General features: G+C 42.0%; 1 protein-coding gene across 1 annotated transcript in view; it reads right to left on the minus strand.

Moving 5' to 3' along the window:
* LCT (lactase) overlaps positions 1-15,970 on the minus strand; it is a 36,506-nt gene extending 20,536 nt beyond the window's left edge. The window contains exons 1-6 of the mRNA XM_060178046.1: positions 15,874-15,970; positions 11,068-11,146; positions 8,012-8,735; positions 5,989-6,634; positions 3,641-5,191; positions 1,484-1,752 (exon numbers count right to left, since the gene is read on the minus strand). Of these exons, the coding sequence (XP_060034029.1) occupies positions 1,484-1,752; positions 3,641-5,191; positions 5,989-6,634; positions 8,012-8,735; positions 11,068-11,146; positions 15,874-15,895 (3,291 nt within the window). The 5' untranslated portion in view covers positions 15,896-15,970. The remainder of the gene's footprint in view (positions 1-1,483; positions 1,753-3,640; positions 5,192-5,988; positions 6,635-8,011; positions 8,736-11,067; positions 11,147-15,873) is intronic.
* Between the last annotated feature and the right edge of the window lie 7,037 nt (positions 15,971-23,007).

The following is a 23,007-nucleotide window of genomic DNA, read 5'->3' on the forward strand; positions in this document are numbered from 1 at the left end:
CCAGCCCCGTCTGCTTTTGTACACACATTCTATGCACTGTGCTGCATTATGCACCTGAATGTAGCTCACTAGCTTACCACAAAACCATGAGGTCTCAGGTATATGTATGCCTTCCCTCAGAGGGTTTCAGCAGATCTTGCAGCAGTTAGCGCATGGTGGGAGCTCATGAAGAGTCTGAACGAACAATCCTATGCATCTCACTCTTAATCATGGCCAAGCTAAGCCCAATGATGCCTGGTATGGAGGTAGCACTTCTTTTTTTTAATATTTATTTATTCCCTTTTGTTGCCCTTGTTGTATTGATGTCCTTGTTGGACAGGACAGAGAGAAATGGAGAGAGGAGGGGAAGACAGAGAGGGGGAGAGAAGGATAGACACCTGGAGACCTGCTTCACTGCCTGTGAAGTGACTCTCCTGAAGGTGGGGAGCTGGGGCTTGAAGCGGGATCCTTACGCCAGTCCTTGTGCTTTGTGCCACCTGCGCTTAACCTGCTGTGCTACTGCCTGACTGCCACCCTTGTTGTTTTATTGCTGTAGTTATTATTGCTGTCGTCATTGTTGCATAGGACAGAGAAATCGAGAGAGGAGGGGACGACAGAGGGGGAGAGAAAGATAGACACCTGCAGACCTGCTTCACCACTTAAGAAGTGATCCCCCTGCAGGTGGGGAGCCCAGAGCTTGAACCAGGATCCTTATGCTGGTCCTTGGGCTTTGCACCCACATGCGCTTAACCTGCTGCGCTACCGCCCGACTCCAAGATGCAGCACTTCTAATCAGGACCTGTGTCTCTGTATCTGTGACTTTTATTTTCCTGATAGCACTGTCATCTGGAAGCAGCTAGGCCTCACTTTCCTGAAAAATATCAGCATCTCAAGTAAGTCACCTGGAAGTAACCTAACAACTGAGGACACTCCATTCAGATCAGCTCACACCAATAACCACCTCCCCTTCCCATGTTCCACCTAGGGCACAGGGAGTCCTATACCTGCATCAAGACAAAGTATGGGAACAGAAGATGTAAAGGAGGATGCACCACTAATTGCCTGGGCAAGCCAATTTGATTTTTATTGTAGACTTTGCTTAGGTAGAACTCAAGATAGTGCATGATGTTAGGACATCAGAAAAAGCACACAGCTATGCTACAGAAAATTTAGGCAGACAGTCTGCTTGGAAGAGATCAGGTGTGAGGTGACAGGTGTGGGGAGAATCTTCTTATTTGCATGTTTTGCGTTCTTCCAGGTTTTATCGTGCCCATCCACACCCACACAATTACAAGAGTTATGCTGTTGTATTGGTCAACCTCAACCAGGATGTGATGAAGCTATATTATTGGGAAAAGACTCTCCCAGACAACCTGAGTGGCACCCCACCCTTCCCTCTCACAGGTCTTGGGAAACACTGTTCACATAGCTGCCCTCCCCAGCAATGAGCCCAGCACAGAGTATGTATGTGATTGATATCGTCCGAATGATATGAGCTACTCACCTGATATGCAGCAGAAGCTGCACTCCACACAAAGCCTTTGGGAAAATGTCCATAGACAAATTCGTCTTCTCTGGGCAGTGGCATGCCATTGTTGGTGATCACCTCTGTGTAGTACCTGGTGGAGACTCTTGCTGTGCGAGGCCTGTTCGCATGATTAAAGTCAACACTGTACAATCCAAACTTGACAGTGTAGCCTTCCAGCCACTCAAAGTTGTCCATCAGAGACCATGCAGAATACCCTCGAAGGTCTACACCATCGAGCCTGTAGGCTGAGAACATTCCACAGAGAGAGGAGAAAATGTTAGTACCAGGAGGTAAGAATCTAAGCAACTCAGTCAAGAACTGGTTCTCCCACTCTAGACAGCAGTCCTACACCAGCAACTTGTACACACAAACAACACAAGCCCTGACAGACACACAGGTCACCTTGCTTATCTTTCCTTTTGATAACCTTGATTAAGTGTTAATGACTGGTCAAATTATTTTGTGGAGGTCAAGGACCTAGTCACAAATTCAAGACTACTACTCAACTTTGGAAGTGAAACATAGAAGGACTGGGGGTACAGCATAAACTTTACTGTGGACTAGGTCCTGGTTTTGAGCCCTGGTGCTACATGGAAGCACCAGACAGCACCAGTGGTACTGTAGTATCTCTCTTCACTAACTAAATTTAGGAAAAAAAAAAAAAAAAAAACTAGAGACAAGAGGTCACTCACTCAACAGCATCATGTATGTGCTGATCCCTGAGTTCACTGAGCATCAAATAAAAAAAGAAATTAAACACAGGAAGCCAGGTGGTGATGGATCTGGTAGAGTGAACATAACCATGTGTGATGACCCACATTCAAGTCCCCAGTCACACCCTGCAAGGGGCTGTTTTACAAGTAGTGGAGCAGTGGTGTAAGTTTCCCTCCTTCTCTGTCTCTTCCTCTCTCTCTCCCTCCCTGTCTCTCATCCTCTATTAAAACAGGAAGAAAAAAAAAGAACACTGAGAGCTGTGGAGTCATATACATCAAGTCTAAGCAATAATCATGGTGAAGAAAAAAAAAAAGGAAGGAAGGAAGATGAGAAAAAAGAGAAAAGAAAGAACTGAAATTAAAGGAAAGTGAGTTAGTTGAGTTTCTTGCTCTGGGATTCTTGGAACTCACCAGAATATAAGTTCTTCTGACTTATTTTTTAAAGACTTGCTTTTTTATTTACTTCATACTAGGTAGACAGAATTTCACATTGATTGAGAGAAAGAGAAAAGCCAGAGGACCATAATGGTATACACAACACTGGGGAATAAACTAGAAACCTCAGGTTTGGAAGTTTGACGTTCTAACAGTTGAGCTGCTTCCAAAGCTACAGAAAAGTATCGGCTCACTGCTATAAACAAGGTTTAAAAAAAATTTTTTTTAATCTATTGATGAGTGATCTGGGAAGTGACGCAATGGATAAAGCACTGAACTCTCAAGCATGAGGTTCCGAGTTCAACCCCTGGCAGCACAAGTACCAGTGTGACACCTGGTTCTTTCTCTCTCTCCTCCTATCATTCTCATTAATAAATAAAGTATTTTAAAAAATATATTAATGAGTAAGCTACAGAACCAGAGTATCATTCTGCTATATGTAACACCAAGGGTCAAACTTAGGATCTCATGCTAATACGCCAGACACTACACTGCTATACCACCTCCTGGGCCACTCTATTCACTGCTAGATTCTCAGCACTTCAGGCATGAGAGTCTGTTTGCATGACCATTATGCTAACTCCTCTGCCCATGGAAATACTTTTATTACTGTCTGACGTCCCAGAGGTTGCAGATTCAATCCCTGGCACCACCTTATGACAGAGCTGAGCAGTGCTCTGGTCTCTATTCTTTCGTTCTCTACTAATAAATACATATTTTTGGGTGAGGGGAGATAGCATAATGGTTATACATAATAGTTATAATAATAACTATTATTATTACTACATATTTAAACAATAAAATATTCTTGTTGCTATTCGGTGTACATACATTTGAAATAATTTTAGCTTTTTTCCTACATATTCTCAAAGGGATATGTAATCTCATACAGGAGAAGAATGAAAAGACATGTTGATTCATAATCCATCCTGCACCTGATGTGAATTTTTGAGGATTTTTCAAGGGATATGAACCCTCAACATACCTTTCAGTGCTTCATTGATGTACGTTTTGTGGTAAAATATCCTATCAGTGTCCTCCACTTTTGGATTTCTCAGTGCCACACCATTTTCAGTGATATAAATGGGGATGTCCCCATATTCTTCTTTGATCCAGTTAAGCAGTCTTCGAATCCCCCAGGGCACAGCTCTGTTCATTGCTGTGGCAGGCCAGGAGGAGTCTTCCTCCTCGATAGCCTCCTGGTCGTCTTCATAGGAGGGCGGGTTTAGCCGGGGTGTCGTATGCCGCACGATTCTGGTGGAGTAGGTGTTGAGGCAGAAAACATCAGCTGTAGACTGAATGTACCTCTTCTCTTCCTCAGTGAAGCTGGGAAGGCGAGAGGTAGGCAGATGCTGTAGTTCACTCCTGTTTCCCACTTTCCACTTCATGGCATCGGGATAGTCCCCATTTCGAAAAATGGGGTGGGCAAACCAGCCCAGGGAGAATTGCAGCATTCGGTCAGCTGCCTCCACATCTCTTTGGAGTTTGGGTGACTTGGGCTCTGCCCAGTGTGTGCTGAGGCTTAGAGAGATGACACCATTTTGCTCCTGCCTGTATTTCTCGTCATAAGTGTGATAGACTCTGGCATGGGCTTTGATGATTGCATGGCCAATCCTGTAAGGTCCTTGGCCTGGGTCCTTCACATTTGGGGGAAAAACCCCTGCACCATAGCCCAACCATGCCTGGAATGTGGGCTCGTTAAAGGTCATCCAGAACTTCACTCTGTCACCAAAGGTCTGGAAGCAAAAGTCTGCATAGCTGTTAAACAAGTCAACCAAAGAAGGATCCTCCCAGCCTCCGATGTCCTGGAGGGCTTGGGGAAGGTCCCAGTGGAACAGTGTTACCATGGGAAAGATGTTGCTTGCCACCAAGCCATCAATCAGCCGGTTGTAATAGTCAACACCATGAATGTTGATAGAATTGTTTCTCCCAGTTGGGAAAATCCGAGACCAGGACAAAGAGAAGCGGTAGGCCTTCACCTTTAGAGCTCGGAGCACATTCAGGTCGGCATCCAGTTGGTGATAGCTGTCACAGGCTATGTCTCCAGTGGCATTGTCTTTCACATTGTTCCCTGGGGTGTGGGTGAAGTTATCCCAGATGCTGGGGCCCTTGCCATCAGCATCCCAAGCTCCTTCAATCTGATAAGCTGAAGAGGACACACCCCACAGAAAGTCATTCCGAAATGTGCCATGGTAGAACAGATCTCTTTCAAACTTGGGTTGATTGGAGAACTTCTCCCAAACTACTTTAGCTTTTGAGGGAACCTCAGATGGAAATGTAAAGGCTCTGATTTGGGGGGAGATGTTTACTGGTCTAGGTGGGGGCAGTATTTTCACTGCCTTTGAGAGGAAACCATTCTTTTCAACGATGCTGGTGAAAAAGTGGGCAGATTTCCTAGGAGTCCTTGGCTTGTTGCTGTCACTAAAATTGACATGGTGTAGCCCGAACCTCTGGCTATAACCAGAGGGGCCTTCAAAGCCATCAATGAGGGAACGAACAATGTAGCATTGAACATCCACGGAGTCCTCCTTGACAGCTGTGGAGATAAGCAAAAAATGAATTTGAGGCTGGGGTCTCAAATATGGGTCCTTGCACATTGTAACTTGTGTGCTCGACCAGGTGTACCACCACCTGGCCTTTTTAAAAAAATATTTATTTATTTGTTTATTTATCCATCAGAGCACTGCTCAGCTCTGGCTCATGATGGTGCAGGGGACTGAACCTGGGACCTCAGAGCCTTAAGCATGAGAGTTGTGGGAGTCAGGCTGTAGCGCAGTGGGTTAAGCACAGGTGGCACAATGCACAAGGACCCCGGCTCCCCACCTGCAGAGGAGTCGCTTCACAGGCGGTGAAGCAGGTCTGCAGGTATCTGTCTTGCACCCTCTGTCATCCCCTCCTCTCTCCATTTCTCTAATAACTACAACAATAAAACAAGGACAACAAAAGGGAATAAATAAAATTTTAAAAAGCATGAGAGTTGCTTTGCATAACCATTCTATGCTGTCTCTTCCACCTCTGATGTTACTTTTTATTTTACTTTATTATTATTATCATCTCTTTGATCCTGTTTGGATCATTTAATCTATCAGAGCTTCAGTTTTTACAAATTATGGAATATAACTGGCATACAATAAGTATTTGCAAAATAAATACATTAGAAGCTTATAAGGCTTGCAGAAAGGATAGAGGCATAACTACTACTTTCTTTCTTTTTCTTTTTTTTTAAACCAGAGCACTGCTCAGCTCTAGTTTGTACTGGTGCACAGGCTTGAACCTGGGACTTTGGAGGCTCAGGCATGAGAGTCTCTCCGCATAATCATTATGCTATCTTACCCTTGAGTACTTCATTGATGTACTGATTGAAATAGTCTACTCTTGAGGAATCATTAAAGAGATCTTCACTTTCCCCTGTGGGCATGCCATTCCCGGCCAGGAAGACTGGAACTTTTCCTCTTGTATATTCCAAGGATATAAATTTTAAAAGTCTCCTTATACCCCAGGGCACCACACGAACCCAAGGGGAAGAGGTCCGGGGCCACATAGGATCCATGTGTTGGGAAAAGCCGCCAATAGTATCATAACTGGGGGTACAGGTATGGTGTTGAGCCTTGCTGATGAGGCGGGAAGTGTAATGGGAGAGACCTAGAAAATCAGCAGAGCCTTTCAGAAGCTGCTTCTCTGCCTTAGTGAACTCAGGGAGCTGGGCCACAGGACTGGGGCACTGTTTATTCATCTGTTGGATCCGAGTCCTCAAGGCAGCTGGGTAGTCTCCGTCCACAAAGATGGGGTGTGCAAACCAGCCCAGCATGAAGTGTAAGTAGCGTTCAGAGGCTCTCACATCCTCAGGTCTCTCTGGTGATAGGGGTTCTGCCCAGTCTGAGTTCAGCACAATGCCCACACGCCCCTGCTGCTGTGGACGATGGTGGCTGTTGTAGTGATGCCAAACTCTAGCATGGGCCTTGAGCACCACATGAGCCACCTTGTAAGGAACGACAAAAAAAAACAAAAAAAAAAAAACACAATGTTTAGAAAGAATGATGGCAATGTTAACAAACTGGTAATAAGTCAAAAATAATGTTAATAAGTTAACACTAATGTCAACGTTAGCAAATTATAAAGACCTTTAAGTCCAACATATAATTGCCAGTTCCACCATATACCAGAGCTGAGCAGTGCTCTGATCTTTCTCTTAGTCTTTCTTTCCCATCAAAATACTTTTTTTCAAAAAGACAGTAATGCTGACAATGAATTATATTAGTTCATCATTTTAAATTTTTTTTCAGTTCATAATTATTAATGCCAACATAAACCAAAAAAAAAAAAAACCTCAACAAATTAAGGCGATGTTGGTATCAGCAATGTCAACAAATCAACAAGTGTACCGGCAAAGTTACTGGTGTCAATAAAAAATTAAGATCTTAAAAAAAAAAATTAAGATCTTATAATATGTTGGATCTAGTAGGCAGCTCACCAATGGAGCACATGTGTTACCATGCCCAAAGGCCTGGGTTCAAGCCCCAAGTGACCACATGGGGAAAAATGTGTTGGGGGGGAAATCTTCATAAGTGGTAAAGCAGTGCTATAGCATTCACTCGCTCTCTCTCTCTCTCTCCTTTCCCCACTTCCCTCTCACTTTCTGTCTCACAAATCCTAAATAAAAACATTTTAAAAGTTATTCTTTAAAAAAAAGTTAAAATTTCTGTTTACCTTAAAACAAAACAAAGAAGATTTGGATCTTGGTAACAGTGTGGTCTGATTCTACTCCACCCTGAAAACTAAAAGTGTGATTTCTCAATTTCTTGTATCCCCACCCCAATCTGTACCTCTATAAAGTCAGTTCACATTGGGTTTACTGTTACCTATAACTAAGAGCACTGACATGGAAAATTTGCTTTGGAGTCAAGTAGACTTGCACTCAAATTCCGGTTTTGAACTTATGATTCATTTGTAAGATAATCATGACCAAAATCATGTCTCATCTCTGAGTTCTAATTATTGTCCATCAATGTTATGAGGATGAAATAGTTGTTTTTAAAGTGGTATTATACTGCTTGGACAAAGTATTAATTAACTATTTTTAAGGATTTATTTATTTTTACCAGAACACTACTCAGCTCTGGGTTATGTTGGTGTGAGGAATTGAACCTGGAACCTTGGAGCCTCAGACATCAGAGTCTGTTTAATAACCATTATGCTATCTCCCTGCCCCGTAATTAACAATTTATGATTTCTCCCTTCCCTCGGATATCCTTTAAGTACAAAAAGTAAAAATATTTTGATAAAAGATAAAAATCACTTTCTTCCACCAAATATACTTTCTCCTTCAATGACTAAGAGCTACAAGCAGAGAAAATACCTTAAAAGAGGCCACCCCTGGGTCAGTGACTCCTGGTGGGTGTTGGCCAGTGCCATATCCTGCATAGCTCATCACCCATGGCTCATGGAAGGTCACCCACAGCTTCACACGGTCCCCGAAAGTGGAAAAGCAGAAGTCAGCATAGTCCAGGAAGACATCTACCATGCTCTCATTGTGCCATCCTCCGTGATCCTGCAGGGCCTGCGGCAGGTCCCAGTGGAACAGTGTGGCCATGGGCTCTATGTTTGAGTCCAGCAGGCTGTCAATCAGCTTGTTATAGTAGGCAATGCCCTGGAAGTTGGGGTTGTGCTTGTGTCCAGTGGGGAAAATGCGGGACCAGGAGATAGAAAATTTGTAGACCTGAGCCCGGAGGCCACGAAGCAGGGCCACATCAGTGTCCACCTTATGGTAACTGTCACTGGCCACCTTTGGTGTCACTTGGCCCATTTTGGCGTTCTTGTGATCAAGCTGATCCCAGATGCTTGCTCCTCTTCCATCCTCTGCCCAGCCTCCTTCTACATTGAAGGCGCCTGTGGAGACACCCCACAGAAAACCTTCAGGAAAAACATCCTTCAAAAAAGCATCCCTTTCTCTTCTAGACTGGTTAGCAAACATTTCCCAGACTTTCTGATATGCTGAGTCAGGTAGTGAGGAGTCTCCTGTGGCCTCAGAGTCCCACCAAAGGTCAGTCTGATGGGCCAGGTTGTCAGTCAGAGAACAGGATCTGTAGATCAAAGTGACATAAAGGAACATATTAAGAGTGGAGGGTAAATAGCATAATGGTTATGCAAACAGACTCTCATGCCTAAGGCTCCCAAGTCCCAGGTTCAATCTCCTGCACCACCATAAGCCCGAGCTGAGCAGTGCTCTGGTAAAAAAAAAAAAAAAGAAAAAGAAAGAAAGAAAAGAAAAGCAAAGGGAACATATTAACTAACTGCTCTGAGTTACACATGTCCCCAAATTAATAAACAGTGTGACATGTTCATTTAATAAAGATTCTAGAAGGGGGCCAGGCAGTGGTGCATATGACTAAGCATACATATTACAGTGCACAAGGACCCAGGTTCTAGCCCCTAGTCCCCACATGCAGGGTGAAAGCTTCACAAGTGGTAAAGCTACAGGTGTCTCCTTCCCTCTCTCTCTCTCTCTTTGCCTTCATGAGACTTGGTGCCTGCACTACAAATCCACTGCTACTGAAGGCCATTTTTTCCCATTTTTGTTGCCTGTTGCAATTATTGTTATTGCTGTTGTTGTTGGATAGGACAGAGAGAAAGAGAGAGAGAAGCGAAAGACAGAGAGTGGAGAGAAAGTCATCTGAAGACCTGCTTCACTACTTGTGAATATACTCCCCTGCAGGTGAGGAGCTGGAGACCTGAACCAGGATCCTTATGCCAGTTTGTGCACTACCACCCAGCCCTTTCTCCTTTCTCTCTATCTGCCCTCCCCTTTTTAATTTATCTCTCTCTCTATCCAATAATAAGTAAATAAAAAATAAAAGAAGGGGAGCTAGGCGGTAGTGCAGCATGTTAAGCACAGGTGGCGCAAAGTGCTTTGCAAGGAACAGTGTAAGGATCCTGGTTTGAGCCCCCCGCTCCCCACCTGCAGGGGAATTGCTTCACTAGAGGTGAAGCAGGTCTGCAGGTGTCTCTATCTTTCTCTCCCCCTCAGTCTTCCCCTCCTCTCTCTATTTAACTCTATCCTATCCAACAACAATGACATCAATAACAATAATAACTACAACAATAAAACAACAAGGGCAACAAAAGGGAATAAATAAATAAATATTAAAAAGGGGAGGTGAGTGGTAACGAAGCGGGTTAAGCGCAGGTGGCGCAAAGCGCAAAACCAGTGGAAGGATCCCAGTTCAAGCCCCGGCTCCCCACCAGTCTTCCCCTCCTCTCTCCATTTCTCTCTGTAAATATATATATATGTTAAAAAATAAATAAATAAAAATAAAAAAGAAAATATCACGTTCATATAAAGAAAAATTTTCAGCTATAAAAAAAAAGATTCCAGAAGTACTGAGGGAAGACCTATTAAACAAAAACTCAGAGGTAGCAAATAATTAGAAGACATGAATAGTATAATTACTAACCTTTCTTCTTAAAGAACAAATTATATTTATTTATTTTTATTTATGGGAGGAAGAGAAAAAAAGCCAGATCACCATTCTAGAACATGTAATGCTAAGGATCAGTTCAGACTTCATGCTTGAGAGCCCAGTATTTTATCCACTGTGCCACCTCCCAGGTCCTTGTGCACAGTAATATGTGTACTTTAGAGGGTTTGCCACTGCCCACCCCCCTGGATACACATGCATGTCTATACATTACACACATACTTAGCAATATAAATGTATATTAAAATCACAGACAGCCTTCTCCCCTGTAAGCAACACATTGTAGCGGAGCACTGGAGCTCTGGGAAAGTCTACAGTGCCCTCTCTCACTTGATAAAAGTATTGGGATTTAAGTACATGAAAGATGTTATTATCCTATTAACCACAAATGTGTTGTAAGTATATAATGTATAATTTTTCATGCTTTAACCATTGTGTAAAAATATTTACAAGGTCAGAGATTTAAACGCTGTTCCAGAACACTGTGTTAGCCCTCTGCTGCAGCAGCTGAGTCTCCCTTCTATGCTGCTTCCTTTTGGAGAAGATACTTCACATTTTTATGAGGAAATGGAGGCAGATAGCTCACCTCACTTACTCAAGTGGGATAGTCAGTTCTATCTTTTCCAGCTTCTTTACCACATGATCATGCTACCTCCAAACAAGATCTTAAGCTCAAAGGCAGGAGTTCAACTCCTACCTCTGCTAGTGTTTCCTTGATGAGGAACAAGGTAAGATGCAGAACTATGTGGAATCCAGGCTCATTGCAAAATGAGTTTTCCCTGTTCTCTCCTCTGACCCTTTATCCCTTATCTCCAGAGTGGTCAAAATAAATTTGCCAGCTCAAAAGGGTAATAGTCCCATGACTATTTCACACATGTGAAAGAATAGAGTATTAAACAGGTATTGGTTATTGACAGTTCACAGAATCTAACCTTACCTTTTTGAGGAACTTGATGAACACTTTAAGAAGGTATTCATGTCAGACCCAATAGTGAGCACTTGGTCTTTATTTATGGCTATAATAGAATAAGTTTAATTAATAGTCTGCTTTAAGTCCAATCAATAATATACAAGACTACAGTCTATAGCTTTCTACCGGAGTGGTACTCTGGTTTCTATCTCTCTAAATGGTCACCCTGGTAAAGTTTATTACATTATAAAAAATACTACAATAAGGGGGCAGGCAGTGGCACACCGGGTTAAATACATGTCTATACATTTACACAATTCATCCAAACTCCAAGCAATGGTTCCAAAGATGTTTTGGAAAATAACAGGGACTAAGACGTTCAGAAGTAATTTCTACCTATAACAGTGGTTCTCAAATTTTCACATGCATAAGAATCACATGCAGAGCTCACTAGCCCTGTTCCACAGTTTCTGATCTAGTAGGTCCAGAGTGAGTTTGAGGCTATGAAAGTCTAACAAGTTTCCAGGTGATGCTGATGCTGCTCTGGGGACCACATTGCTGTACATTTAATTTAGAAGGACTCAAGCATCAACAAGCAGTGAAGTCTTATACATTGTAGCATTTCTTTTACTTTAAAATTTTTATCTGATAGAACAGAAAGAAAGTGAGAGGGAAGGGGTAATATAGAGAGATACTTGTAGCACTGCTTCATTGTTCATCAAGCTTTCCCCCTACAGATGGGGACTGGCAACTTGAACCTGGGTCCTTAAGGATTATAACCCATGCATTTAACCCAGTGTGCCACTGCCTGGCCCCTTATTGTAGTATTTTTATAATGTAGTAAACTTTACCAGGGTGGCCATTTAGAGAGATAGAAACCACAGGACCACTCCAGTACACATGGTGCCAGGGATTAAACCTGAGGTCTCACATACGGAAAACAGGAACTCCACCACCAGGAAAGGACGGGTTGGTGGGGAGCTGGCTGAAGACAGAACATTATTATTCCCTGAATGTATGAGAAACAGGGTTCCATCTCTGGCACTGCAAATGACTGAGTAATGCTCTGGTCTCTTTCTCTTATAAAACTGAATCTTAAAAAAAAAAGTGGGGGGCAGCACAGTGGGCTAAGCACACATTGTGTGAAGGGCACAGATCAGCATAAGGACCCCAGTTCGAGGCCCTGTCTCCCCACCTGCAGGGGGGTTGCTTTGCAAGCAGTAAAGCAGGTAACAGGTGTCTATCTTTCTTCCTCTGCCTTTCCCTCCTCTCTCAGTTTCTTTCTGTCCTATCCAATAACAACAGCAGCAATAACAATAACAACAACAACAAGGGCAACAAAAATGGGAAAAATGGCCTCTAGGAGCAGTGGATTCGTAGTGCAGGCACTGAACCCCAGCGATAACCTTGGAAGAAAAAACAATGGGGGGGGGGGAAGGGGACTGGAACCTAAGAACAGAATTCACAGGGCTGAGGAGACAACTCAGTGCATTACAGCAGGGGACTTGTATGCCTGAGAGTCCAGGTTCAATCCCCAGCATCACTATATGCCAGAGCTGAGAAGTGCACTGATGTCTCTCTGTCTCTTTTTAAATTTTATTAGTAATGTAATAGTGATTTATAAAACTATAAGACAATAGGGGTATAATTCCACACCATTTCCATCACCGGGGTTCTGTCCCCCACCCCAGAGCAGTGCTCTAATCTCTATCTCACAACTTAGTGGCCTGGGAGGTGGTCCAATGGGTAGAATGCCAACATTCTAAGCATGAGGTTTTGGGTTTGATTCCTGGCATCACATGTACCATAGTGAAACGCTGATTTTTTTCTCTTTTTCTATCTCATAAGTAAGCAAATCTAAAAAAATAAGCAAATTAACTCATAGATTCTGTGAAAATGATGGTAGTTCTTAGATTGGAGTGGCAGGCATAGGTGGAGGCTTGTACTGGTGTGATGATATAGGAACTATGGTATATATGTGGTGAGTTGCACACATATACACATGAAGGTGTGAGGCTATACTTCTAAAATCTTCTTTTTTTTTTAAACTTTTTTTTATATTTATTTTATTTATTTTTTCCCTTTTGTTGCCCTTGTTGTTTTATTGTTGTAGTTATTATTGTTGTTGTTGTTGTTGTTGGATAGGACAGAGAGAAATGGAGAGAGGGAGGGGAAGACAGAGAGGAGGAGAGAAAGATAGACACCTGCAGACCTGCTTCACCACCTGTGAAGCGACTCCCCTGCAGATGGGGAGCCGGGGTTCGAACCGGGATCCTTATGCCGGTCTTTGTGCTTTGCGCCACCTGCGCTTAGCCCGCTGTACTACAGCCCGACTCCCTTCTAAAATCTTCTATTGTAAACCACTGGTAAATCAATAAAAAATAAATTCAGGAGTCGGGCAGTAGCGCAGCAGGTTAAGCACAGGTGGTACAAAGCGCAAGGACCAGCGTAAGGATCCCTGTTCAAGCCCCCGGCTCTCCACCTGCAGGGGAGTCGCTTCAGAAGTAGTGAAGCAGGTCTGCAGGTGTCTGTCTTTCTCTCCCCCTTTGTCTTCCCCTCCTCTTTCCATTTCTCTCTGTCCTATCCAACAACAATGACATCAATAGCAACAACAATAATAACTACAACAATAAAACAAGGGAAACAAAAGGGAATAAATCAATATTTTTAAAAATCTTAAAAAAAAATTTAGGACAAGAGGTAAAGAAACTATACTATTATCATAGGTGAGTCACAGGACTGACAGTATCTCAGCCTTGTGAAACATGAGGTCTCAGGTCTGAGTTCCAGGACCAAACAGGAGCACCATGAATAGCACGAGGGCTATCTCCATGAATGGTAGAATAGCTATGGTGTTTCTCCTTTCAATCTCTCTGAAAAAATGAAAAGTTATCTTGGGAGCAATGGTATTATACAAGTGAAATGTCCTAGAATTGTAGTAAATACAAGGAAGAAAACAGTAAATATAGAAAAAAGTCATGGATGTACACACATATTAATTTTACAGGTGAGAATGAGTGATACGGATTAGTAAATAGTATCTATGAATGATGTTCATGAAGTCAGTAAAACCAGTTTAGCAGTAGTTACAGGGCTAGAAAAGGCACTACTGATATCCTATATCCCAATTTTTGACCTTATAGAATGATCGGACTAAAATACTCAGAAATGTGCCCCTCAGCTTTTCCTGCAGTGTCTCTTGTGGCTCTAAGTCTCTGCTGTCTTAATAGACCCCACCCTTCCCTTGATCAAAAGGACCATGAGAAGTTTCTCATCTAGAAGCCATCAGTCAGATACACATTCAAGAATTTGAAATGAGATGGGGCAGGAGAGAGAGCATAATAATTAAGCAAAAACAAAACTTCCATGCATGAGGTTCCAAAGCCCCAGGTTCAATCCCCTGCACCACCATAAACTGGAGCTTATCAGAGCTCTGGTAAAACAAACAAAACTGCAAAATGTGTTGCTTTGCTGTATAAGTGACCCAGGTTTGAGCCTAGCCTCCACCACACTGTAGTAAGATTTGGTGCTGTAAGTTCTCTCTCTCTGCCTTCTCTGTCTCTAGTAAATAAAAATACAATTATAGTTTCCAGGAACTCTATACAATACTAAAATTATTTTTTCAGCTAAGACATGGAAGTGATAATCTATGAACTGTTGGTCATAGACCAAAAGGTTTTTAAAAAAATAAATTAATTTAATTAATTTATTTCCCATCCAGGATATCACTGGAACTCAGTGCCTACATAGTTCTACTATGTCTGGTGGTTTTTTTCTTTTTTTTTTCCTTCTTGACATATGGTGAAAAGAGAGAGAGGAGATACCTGCAATACTGCTCCACCATTTGTGAAGCTTCCCCCGTAAGTGGTCTTTCTTTTTGACATAAGATGATAGGCAGAAAAACTGAGAGGAGAGTTACCTGCATAACTACTTGTCTGCTCATGAAGCTTTCCCCTTGCAGGTGAGGATTGGGGGGTTTGAGCTCAGGTCCTCACACATTGTAACATACATGCTCTACCAAGTTAGCTGCCACCCAACCCAAGACCTGAAGGTTTTGATCAGGTATCAACCAGGGCCAAATGCAAGCTGGAGTAATAAAGAAACAGAATAAAACAACCTAAGGGGACTGTATGTTAGAGTCAGCCCTGCTCAAGAGGGGAGAGCTGATAGACTACAGGCAGGCATAACAGAAAAGGTAAGATAGGCAAAGAGTAATTTTCAGGCTTTCACCTGACATCTAGGGCCTGAGAATTGAAATTACATAAGACATCCTTGTACAGAACATCTCTTATGCCAAAGGGAAGGACAGAACAGGAGGCAGGGGGCCAGGCAGTAGTGCAGCAGGTTAAGGCCACATAGTGTAAAGTGCAAGGACTGGCACAAGGATTCCGGTTCGAGCCCCGGCTCTCTACCTGCAGGGGGGTCGCTTTACAAGCAGTGAAGCAGGTCTGCAGGTGTCTATCTTTCTCTCCCCCTGTCTTCCCCTCCTCTCTCAATTTCTCTCTGTCGTATCCAACAGCAATGACAGCAATAATAATAACAACAATGATAAACAATAAGGGCAACAAAAGGGAAAAAATAGCCTCCAGGAGCAGTGGATTCATAGTGCAGGCACTGAGACCCAGCAATAACCCTAGAAGAACAAAAAAAGGGTGGGGAGAGAAAAAAAAAAAAGAACAGGAGGCAAAGGACAGTACATCTATCTGGGGTGGATTCTCAGGCTAGTTTGCCTCTTGCTTTCCTCTATTCAAATCTGAGACTTTCAAAACTTACCCCAGGCACTGCCAGTGCACCAAATATCACTCAAAACCACTCTATCAATTGTTCACTTACCTTTAAGCAGGCTAAAGATCATACTGGCTTTACTCTTCCTAGCAGAAGGGCAGTCCTGGAGTTTTAGATTGAAGATGAAAACCTTCACTTTTGGTTGAAGATTCTAAAAAATAGAAAAGTCAAAAAGTGAACCAAAGGTGCCTAGAATAAGACTTGGTTATAGGAACCAATTTAGGAAATGTGAAACTATGAACACTCAAGCTGACTTTGAAAATGAGCTCTAGACATCTCAGTAAAGGGATCTGATTCTAAACTCTGAGAAAGAGCCTCTCTTTTCAATCATATAGGTCACTATTCCCAGCCAAAGAAGCAGGTTCAGTCAGTTGGCTCCATCTCAGGCTTATGGGGCATCTCCTAGACCCTGGCACAATATTAGGGCCAGGATCTAGACTGTTCAGTCATGCAAGGACTTTCATTACTACAAGAAGTTTAATCTAGGAGCCATCATACTTACGGATGGCTGTGACTCATTTCAAAATAACCTGACTTAGGAAGGGGAAGGTAGTTATGGATGAAACAAAGTCATGAATGAATAGCTTTTTTTTTTTTTTTGCCTCTAGGGTTATCGTTGGGGCTTAGTGCCTGCATTGTGAATCCACTGCTCCTGGAGGTCATTTTCTCCATTTTGTTGCCCTTATTGCTATTGTTGTGTTTGCTATTGGATAAGACAGAGAAATTGATAAGGGGGAAGACAGAGAGGGGAAAAGAGAGAGACACCTGTAGACCTGCTTCTCCGCTTGTGAAACAAATTCCTCTGAAGATAGGCTTATGCTTCAAGCCATGTGCTTAACCCAGTGCGCTACTGCCCAGCCCCAAAATGAATAGCTTTTGAAGCTGGAAATGGTATCACAGATGTTCATTATACTTTATTTTTATAGCTGCTGCAAGCATAGATTTCTTATTTATTCTTTGATATTTTCCTTATGACTAATGTTAAATTTCTCTTTGGCACTCAATAGCATAGTACCTCAGAGTCAAGGTAGGGGAAATTTTTTCTCAAGGCTATTTTTACAGGGAGGTTCACTAAGATGTCCCTTTTCCCTTTCCTTTCTAACTCTGTCATTTCTCCTTCTCCTCTTCTTTCCTCTCCTTTCTTCCACTCTCTTCTCTCCTTCTCTCATCAGTGTACTGCTCATGTCTGGCTTATAGTGGTGCCTGAGGTTGAATCTAGGAGGTCTGAGCACTAGCCATAAAGCTCTGTTGTGTTAGTTGCTATGCTATCTCTCTCCCTGACTCAAGGCATTGTGTTTGTCAGTAGAGGAACAGATAAAGAATCTATGACATTCACATAATGGAAGATTGTATAGCTTAAAAATGGATGAATCTTTAAAATAATTTATTTTGTTGTCATTGGGGTCTATATTCATTATACTTTATGCCTTATGGGTATTTGAAATATCCTGTAATTAAAAATTAAATGCCCTGTCTTCATTAAAATAAAAAGAAGTATGATTTGTACCCACATTTCTATGAATTTCAGAGTCAAAGGAGTTATCTCAAGGTTAAAATATTGTTTGTGAGGGCCAGGCGGTAGTGCAGAGGGTTAAATGCACATGGTACAAAGCACAAGGACCTGCCTAAGGATCCTGGTTCGAGCCCCCAGCTCCCCACCTGCAGGGGAGTCACTTCACAGGCAGTGAAGCAGGTCTGCAGGTGTCTATCTTTCTCTCCTCCTCTCTGTCTTCCCCTCCTCTCTCCATTTCTCTCTGTCCTATCCAACAACAATGACATCAATAATAACCAGCAGCTGGTTAAGCTCAGTGAAGCCATGAGTGTTTGTTCCTTTCTCAAAGAATTAATATACAATGGAAGAGGCCTGTGATATGACACGACTAGAGAGTCAAAGGAGCCTTTGTGTCCATGTCATGCTTTTTGCTGAGTAGGGAATTTCCTGGGTGAGCACAGCTTTTTCTGGTAAGTGGACTTGGGACCTATTATCCTTTTTTTTTAAAATTTTTATTGATTGGATAAAGACAGCCAGAAATCAAGAGGGTAGGGATAGAGAGGGAGAGAGAAAGAGAGACATCTGTAGCACTACACTGCTTCACCACTTGCAAAGCTTTCCCGTTGCAGATGGGGACTGGGGGCTCAAACCCAGGTCTTGAGCACAATAACATGTGTGCTCAACCAGGTGCGCCACCACCTGGACCCGGACCTATTATCCTTCATGCACCTATTCATGCATCTCCTGTGGCTGTCCATGGCTTTACTTATGAGTACTGCCTGAGGACAACCTTAGACACCTGTGATATGAGGGTAGTTGGGGGTTCCTGAGTTCCCAGAAGGATTTGCAATTGCTCTAAGGAGAGTAGAGGGGAGTCGCAATGGGAAAAGCCCTTTGAAGAGAAATGGGAGTACCTGGGACATAGAGGGAAGTATAGTCAAAGAAGTTGTAGGCAGGGGCCAGCGGTGATGCACATGGTTAAGTTCATACACTACAGTGTGCAAGGACCTGAGTTCAAGCCCCTGGTCCCCATCAGCAGAGGGAAAGCTTTACAAGTGGTGAAGTAGAGCAGCAGGCGTCTGTCTCTATCTCTCTTCCCCACCCCTCTCAATTTCTCTGCCTCTACTCAATAATAAATAAATAAAATAAAAGTTGTAGGCAGGCAGTGTGATTTGGGTTCCTGTGGATATAAACTAACCCTTCTCCTTAGAGAGAATGTTCTTCCTGTCCTATATGGGATATGTTACCAGTATATAAATGATGATTTTAGAGAGGGCCATCTCTACAGCTCAGTTCTTGAACTGCAAGATTATATGCGTATCCTAAATTCGGGTCATGGCATCTGAGCTGTCAAGAGCAACATCTTGAGTATAACTCTAACCTACATAAATAAAGTGACCAAAGTCTTGGACCTTCAATCATGAAGTGCTGAATTCAATCTCTGGAATCACATATGCCAGAGTGATATACTGGTTCCTATTTCTCTGAAAAAAAGTATATATGGAAGAAGAACTGTTGCAAACATGACTACATGTTTGTCTAGGGAAGTTTTTTTTACTAATTGACTGAATGGCTATGGATCAAGGATTGACAACTCCCATTCATACACTGGTGGAAGCAGCTCTGCTTGAACATGTTATCTTTGAAAGATTTATTTTTGAGGGCACACCTGTGGGAATACATGCTATCTCACCAACTTGAGAATACATGTTTTAATGCACAAGGAAGCAGGTTCAGGCCCCTAGTCTCCACCTACAGGGGAAAAGCTTCATGAGTGGTAAAATAGTGGTGCAGATGTCTCTCTCCTATCGCCTCCTTTCCTCTCAATTTTTCTGTTTCTATCCAAAATAAGTATTTTAGAATATTTATTTATTATTTGTTTATGTGCAGGGGAGACAGCAACGGTAATGCAAAAGACTTTCATGCCTAAGGCTCTGGGGTCCCAGCTTCAATCCCCAGCACGACCATAATCCAGAGCTAAGTAGTGCTCTCTCTCATTAAAATAAACTATTCTTTTAAAAATATTTTATTTATTTATTTATTACTGGATAGAGACAGAGAGAAAATGAGAGGAATTTATTTATTACTGGATATAGAAAGATACCTGCATGCTTGCTTCACCTCTCGTGAAGCTTCCCCACTGCAGGTGGGGACCAGGGGCTTGAACCTGGGTCCTTGTGCACTGTAATGTGTGTGCTTAACCAGGTGCACCACCACATGACCCAAAAATAAAATATTCTTTAGGATAAAGATTTATTTATTTATTAAAGATTTTATTTATTTATTAATGAGAAAGATAGGAGAAGAGAGAGAAAAAACCAGACATCAATCTGGTACATGTGCTGCCGGGGATTGAACTCTAGACCTCATGCTTGAGAACCCAACACTTTATCCACTGCACCACCTCCCAGACCACAGGATAAATATTTATTTATTTATGAGACAGAGAGGAGAAAATCCCAGATCATCGGTCTGGCATAGGACTATAAGCAGTTTGAATAAGCTGCACATGTGATGTTAGGGGACCAAACCAGAGACTTCATGTCTGCAAGTTGTTACTCTAATCACCCAGCTCACACTGAAAATGTGATGATGAGGGCTAGGTGAAATAGTTTGCTTGGATATTGTGCTCAGCTCCCAACACACTGATGATCTCTTTTATTCTCTCTTTCCCTCCTCTTTCCATCTCTGTGTCTATCTATCTATCTATCTATCTAGAAAGAAAGAGAGAGGAAAAAAGAAAGAAAGAAAGGAAGGAAGGAAGAAAGAAAGAAAGAAAGAAAGAAAGAAAGAAAGGGAGGAAGAAAGGAAGAGAAGAGGTTTTGATGAGTGACTGGAGAAATGGCTCAATTGGTAGAGCACTGCACTCTCATGTCTGAGGTTCCCAGTTTAATCTCTAGCACCACATGTACCAGAATGTATGTTCTCTTGTTTCTTTCTCTTCCCTGTCTCATATGTGAAACTCATATGTAATCAATAAAAAATCTGAAGAAAAAAATAAAATATTTTGATGTAAAAAGGAAAATTTTATTTTTATTTTTTACCAGAGCACTACTCAGCTCTGATTTATGGTAGGGGTGGGGGACTGAACCTGAGACTTTAGAGCCTCAAATATGAGAGTCTCTTTGCATAACCATTATGTTATCTACCCCGCCCAAAAGGGAAGCATTCTGTCATATCCCTGACCAGAAGTTAAGCCACTATTCTGTTGACTGCTTGTGAGGCACACTGCCATCTGCATAGCCCAGATGGTTTTAAATTGTCAATGATGTCTGAACCCATTAGCTTAACAGAAAGTTCTGGCTTAATTCATTGAGGAAGATAAAACATGGATATAATCGTCAGTCACCGCCTTGAGGATATGGCAGTACTGTTTAAGGCCCCAAACACACAGGTACAGGTTCTGTGTCACAAGCAAAACTGAGTTCAAGTGATTCAAAACTGAATTCTAGTGATTTGCCAGAATGATACTTGATTTTCAGAACTGTCACCCTCATTATAATTTTCCTGGGGAGAGTCGGACTGTAGCGCAGTGGGTTAAGCTCAGGTGGCGCAAAGCACAAGGACCGGCATAAGGATCCTGGTTTGAGCCCCCGGCTCCCCACCTGCAGGGGATTTGCTTCACAAGTGGTGAAGCATGTCGGCAGGTGTCTATCTTTCTCTCCCATTCTGTCTTCCCATCCTCTCTCCAATTCTCTCTGTCCTATCCAACAACAACATTAATAACAACAACAATAATAACTACAACAATAAAACAACAAGTGCAACAAAAAGGAATAAATAAATATTAAAAAAATAAATTTTTTAATAAAAAAATTCCTGGAACCTTAGGCTTTATCTTTTTTTTTATTTCTTTATTGGGGAATTAATGTTTTACATTCAACAGTAAATACAATAGTTTGTACATGCATAACATTCCCCAGATTCCCATTTAACAATACAACCCCCACTATGTCATTCATCATCTTTCATGGACCTGTATTCTCCCCACCCACCCACCCCAGAGTCTTTTACTTTGGTGCAGTACGCCAATTCCATTTCAGGTTCGACTTGTGTTTTCTTTTCTAATCTTGTTTTTCAACTTCGGCCTGAGAGTGAGATCATCCCATATTCATCCTTCTGTTTCTGACTTATTTCACTCAACATGATTTTTTCAAGGTCCATCCAAGATCGGCTAAAAACGGTGAAGTCACCATTTTTTACAGCTGAGTAGTATTCCATTGTGTATATATACCACTACTTGCTCAGCCACTCATCTGTTGTTGGACACCTGGGTTGCTTCCAGGTTTTGGCTATTACAAATTGTGCTGCCAAGAACATATGTGTACACAGATCTTTTTGGATGGATGTGTTGGGTTCCTTAGGATATATCCCCAGGAGAGGAATTGCAGGGTCATAGGGTAGGTCCATTTCTAGCCTTCTGAGAGTTCTCCAGACTGTTCTCCACAGAGGCTGGACCAATTTACATTCCCACCAGAAGTGCAGGAGGGTTCCCTTGACCCCACACCCTCTCCAGCATTTGCTGCTGTTACCTTTTCAGATGTATGACATTCTCACAGGAGTGAAGTGATATCTCATTGTTGTCTTGATTTGCATTTCTCTGACAATCAGAGACTTGGAGCATTTTTTCATGTGTTTCTCGGCCTTTTGGATCTCTTCTGTGGTGAATATTCTGTCCAAGTCCTCCCCCCATTTTTGGATGGGGTTATTTGTTGTCTTGTTGTTGAGTCTGGCAAGCTCTTTATATATGTTGGTTATTAAACTCTTATCTGATGTATGGCATGTAAAGATTTTCTGCCATTCTGTGAGGGGTCTCTTGGTTTGGGTAGTGGTTTCTTTTGCTGTGAAGAAGCTTTTTAATTTGATGTAGTCCCATAGGTTTATACTTGCCTTAGTCTTCCTTGTAATTGGATTTGTTTCATTGAAAATGTCTTTAAAATTTATGCAGAAAAAAGTTCTGCCAATATTTTCCTCTAAGTATCTGATAGTTTCTGGTCTAACATCCAAGTCCTTGATCCACTTGGAATTTACTTTTGTATTTGGTGAAATACAGTGATTCAGTTTCATTCTTCTGCATGTTTCAACCCATTGTTTCCAACACCATTTGTTGAAGAGACTCTGCTTTCCCCATGTAATAGTCTGGGCCCCTTTGTCAAAGATTAGATGTCCATACGTGTGGGGCCTCATTTCTGGACTCTCAATTCTATTCCACTGGTCAGTGTGTCTGTTCATGTTCCAGTACCAAGCAGTTTTGATGACAATGGCCCTATAATACAGTTTGAGATCTGGCAGTGTGATGCCTCCGGTTCTGTTCTTTTTTCTCAAGATTATTTTGGCAATTCTAGGTCTTTTCTGGTTCCAGATAAACATTTGTAGCATTTTTTCTATTCTCCTAAAAAATGTGCTTGGGATCTTGATGGGGATAGCATTAAATTTGTAGATGGCTCTGGGTAATATATTCATTTTGATGATGTTAATTCTTCCAACCCATGAACATGGAATATCTTTCCACTTCTTTGTGTCTTTTTCAATTTCTTTGAGTGGTGACTCATAATTTTCAGTATACAAGTCTTTCACTTCTTTGGTTAGGTTTACTCCTAGATATTTTATTGTTTTTGTTGCTATAGAAAAAGGAATTGATTTCTGGATTTCAATTTCTTCTAACTTAGTGTTTGCATAGAGGAATGCCA

Source organism: Erinaceus europaeus, chromosome 18 (genome assembly GCF_950295315.1).
Source record: "Erinaceus europaeus chromosome 18, mEriEur2.1, whole genome shotgun sequence".
Lineage (NCBI taxonomy): Eukaryota > Metazoa > Chordata > Mammalia > Eulipotyphla > Erinaceidae > Erinaceus > Erinaceus europaeus.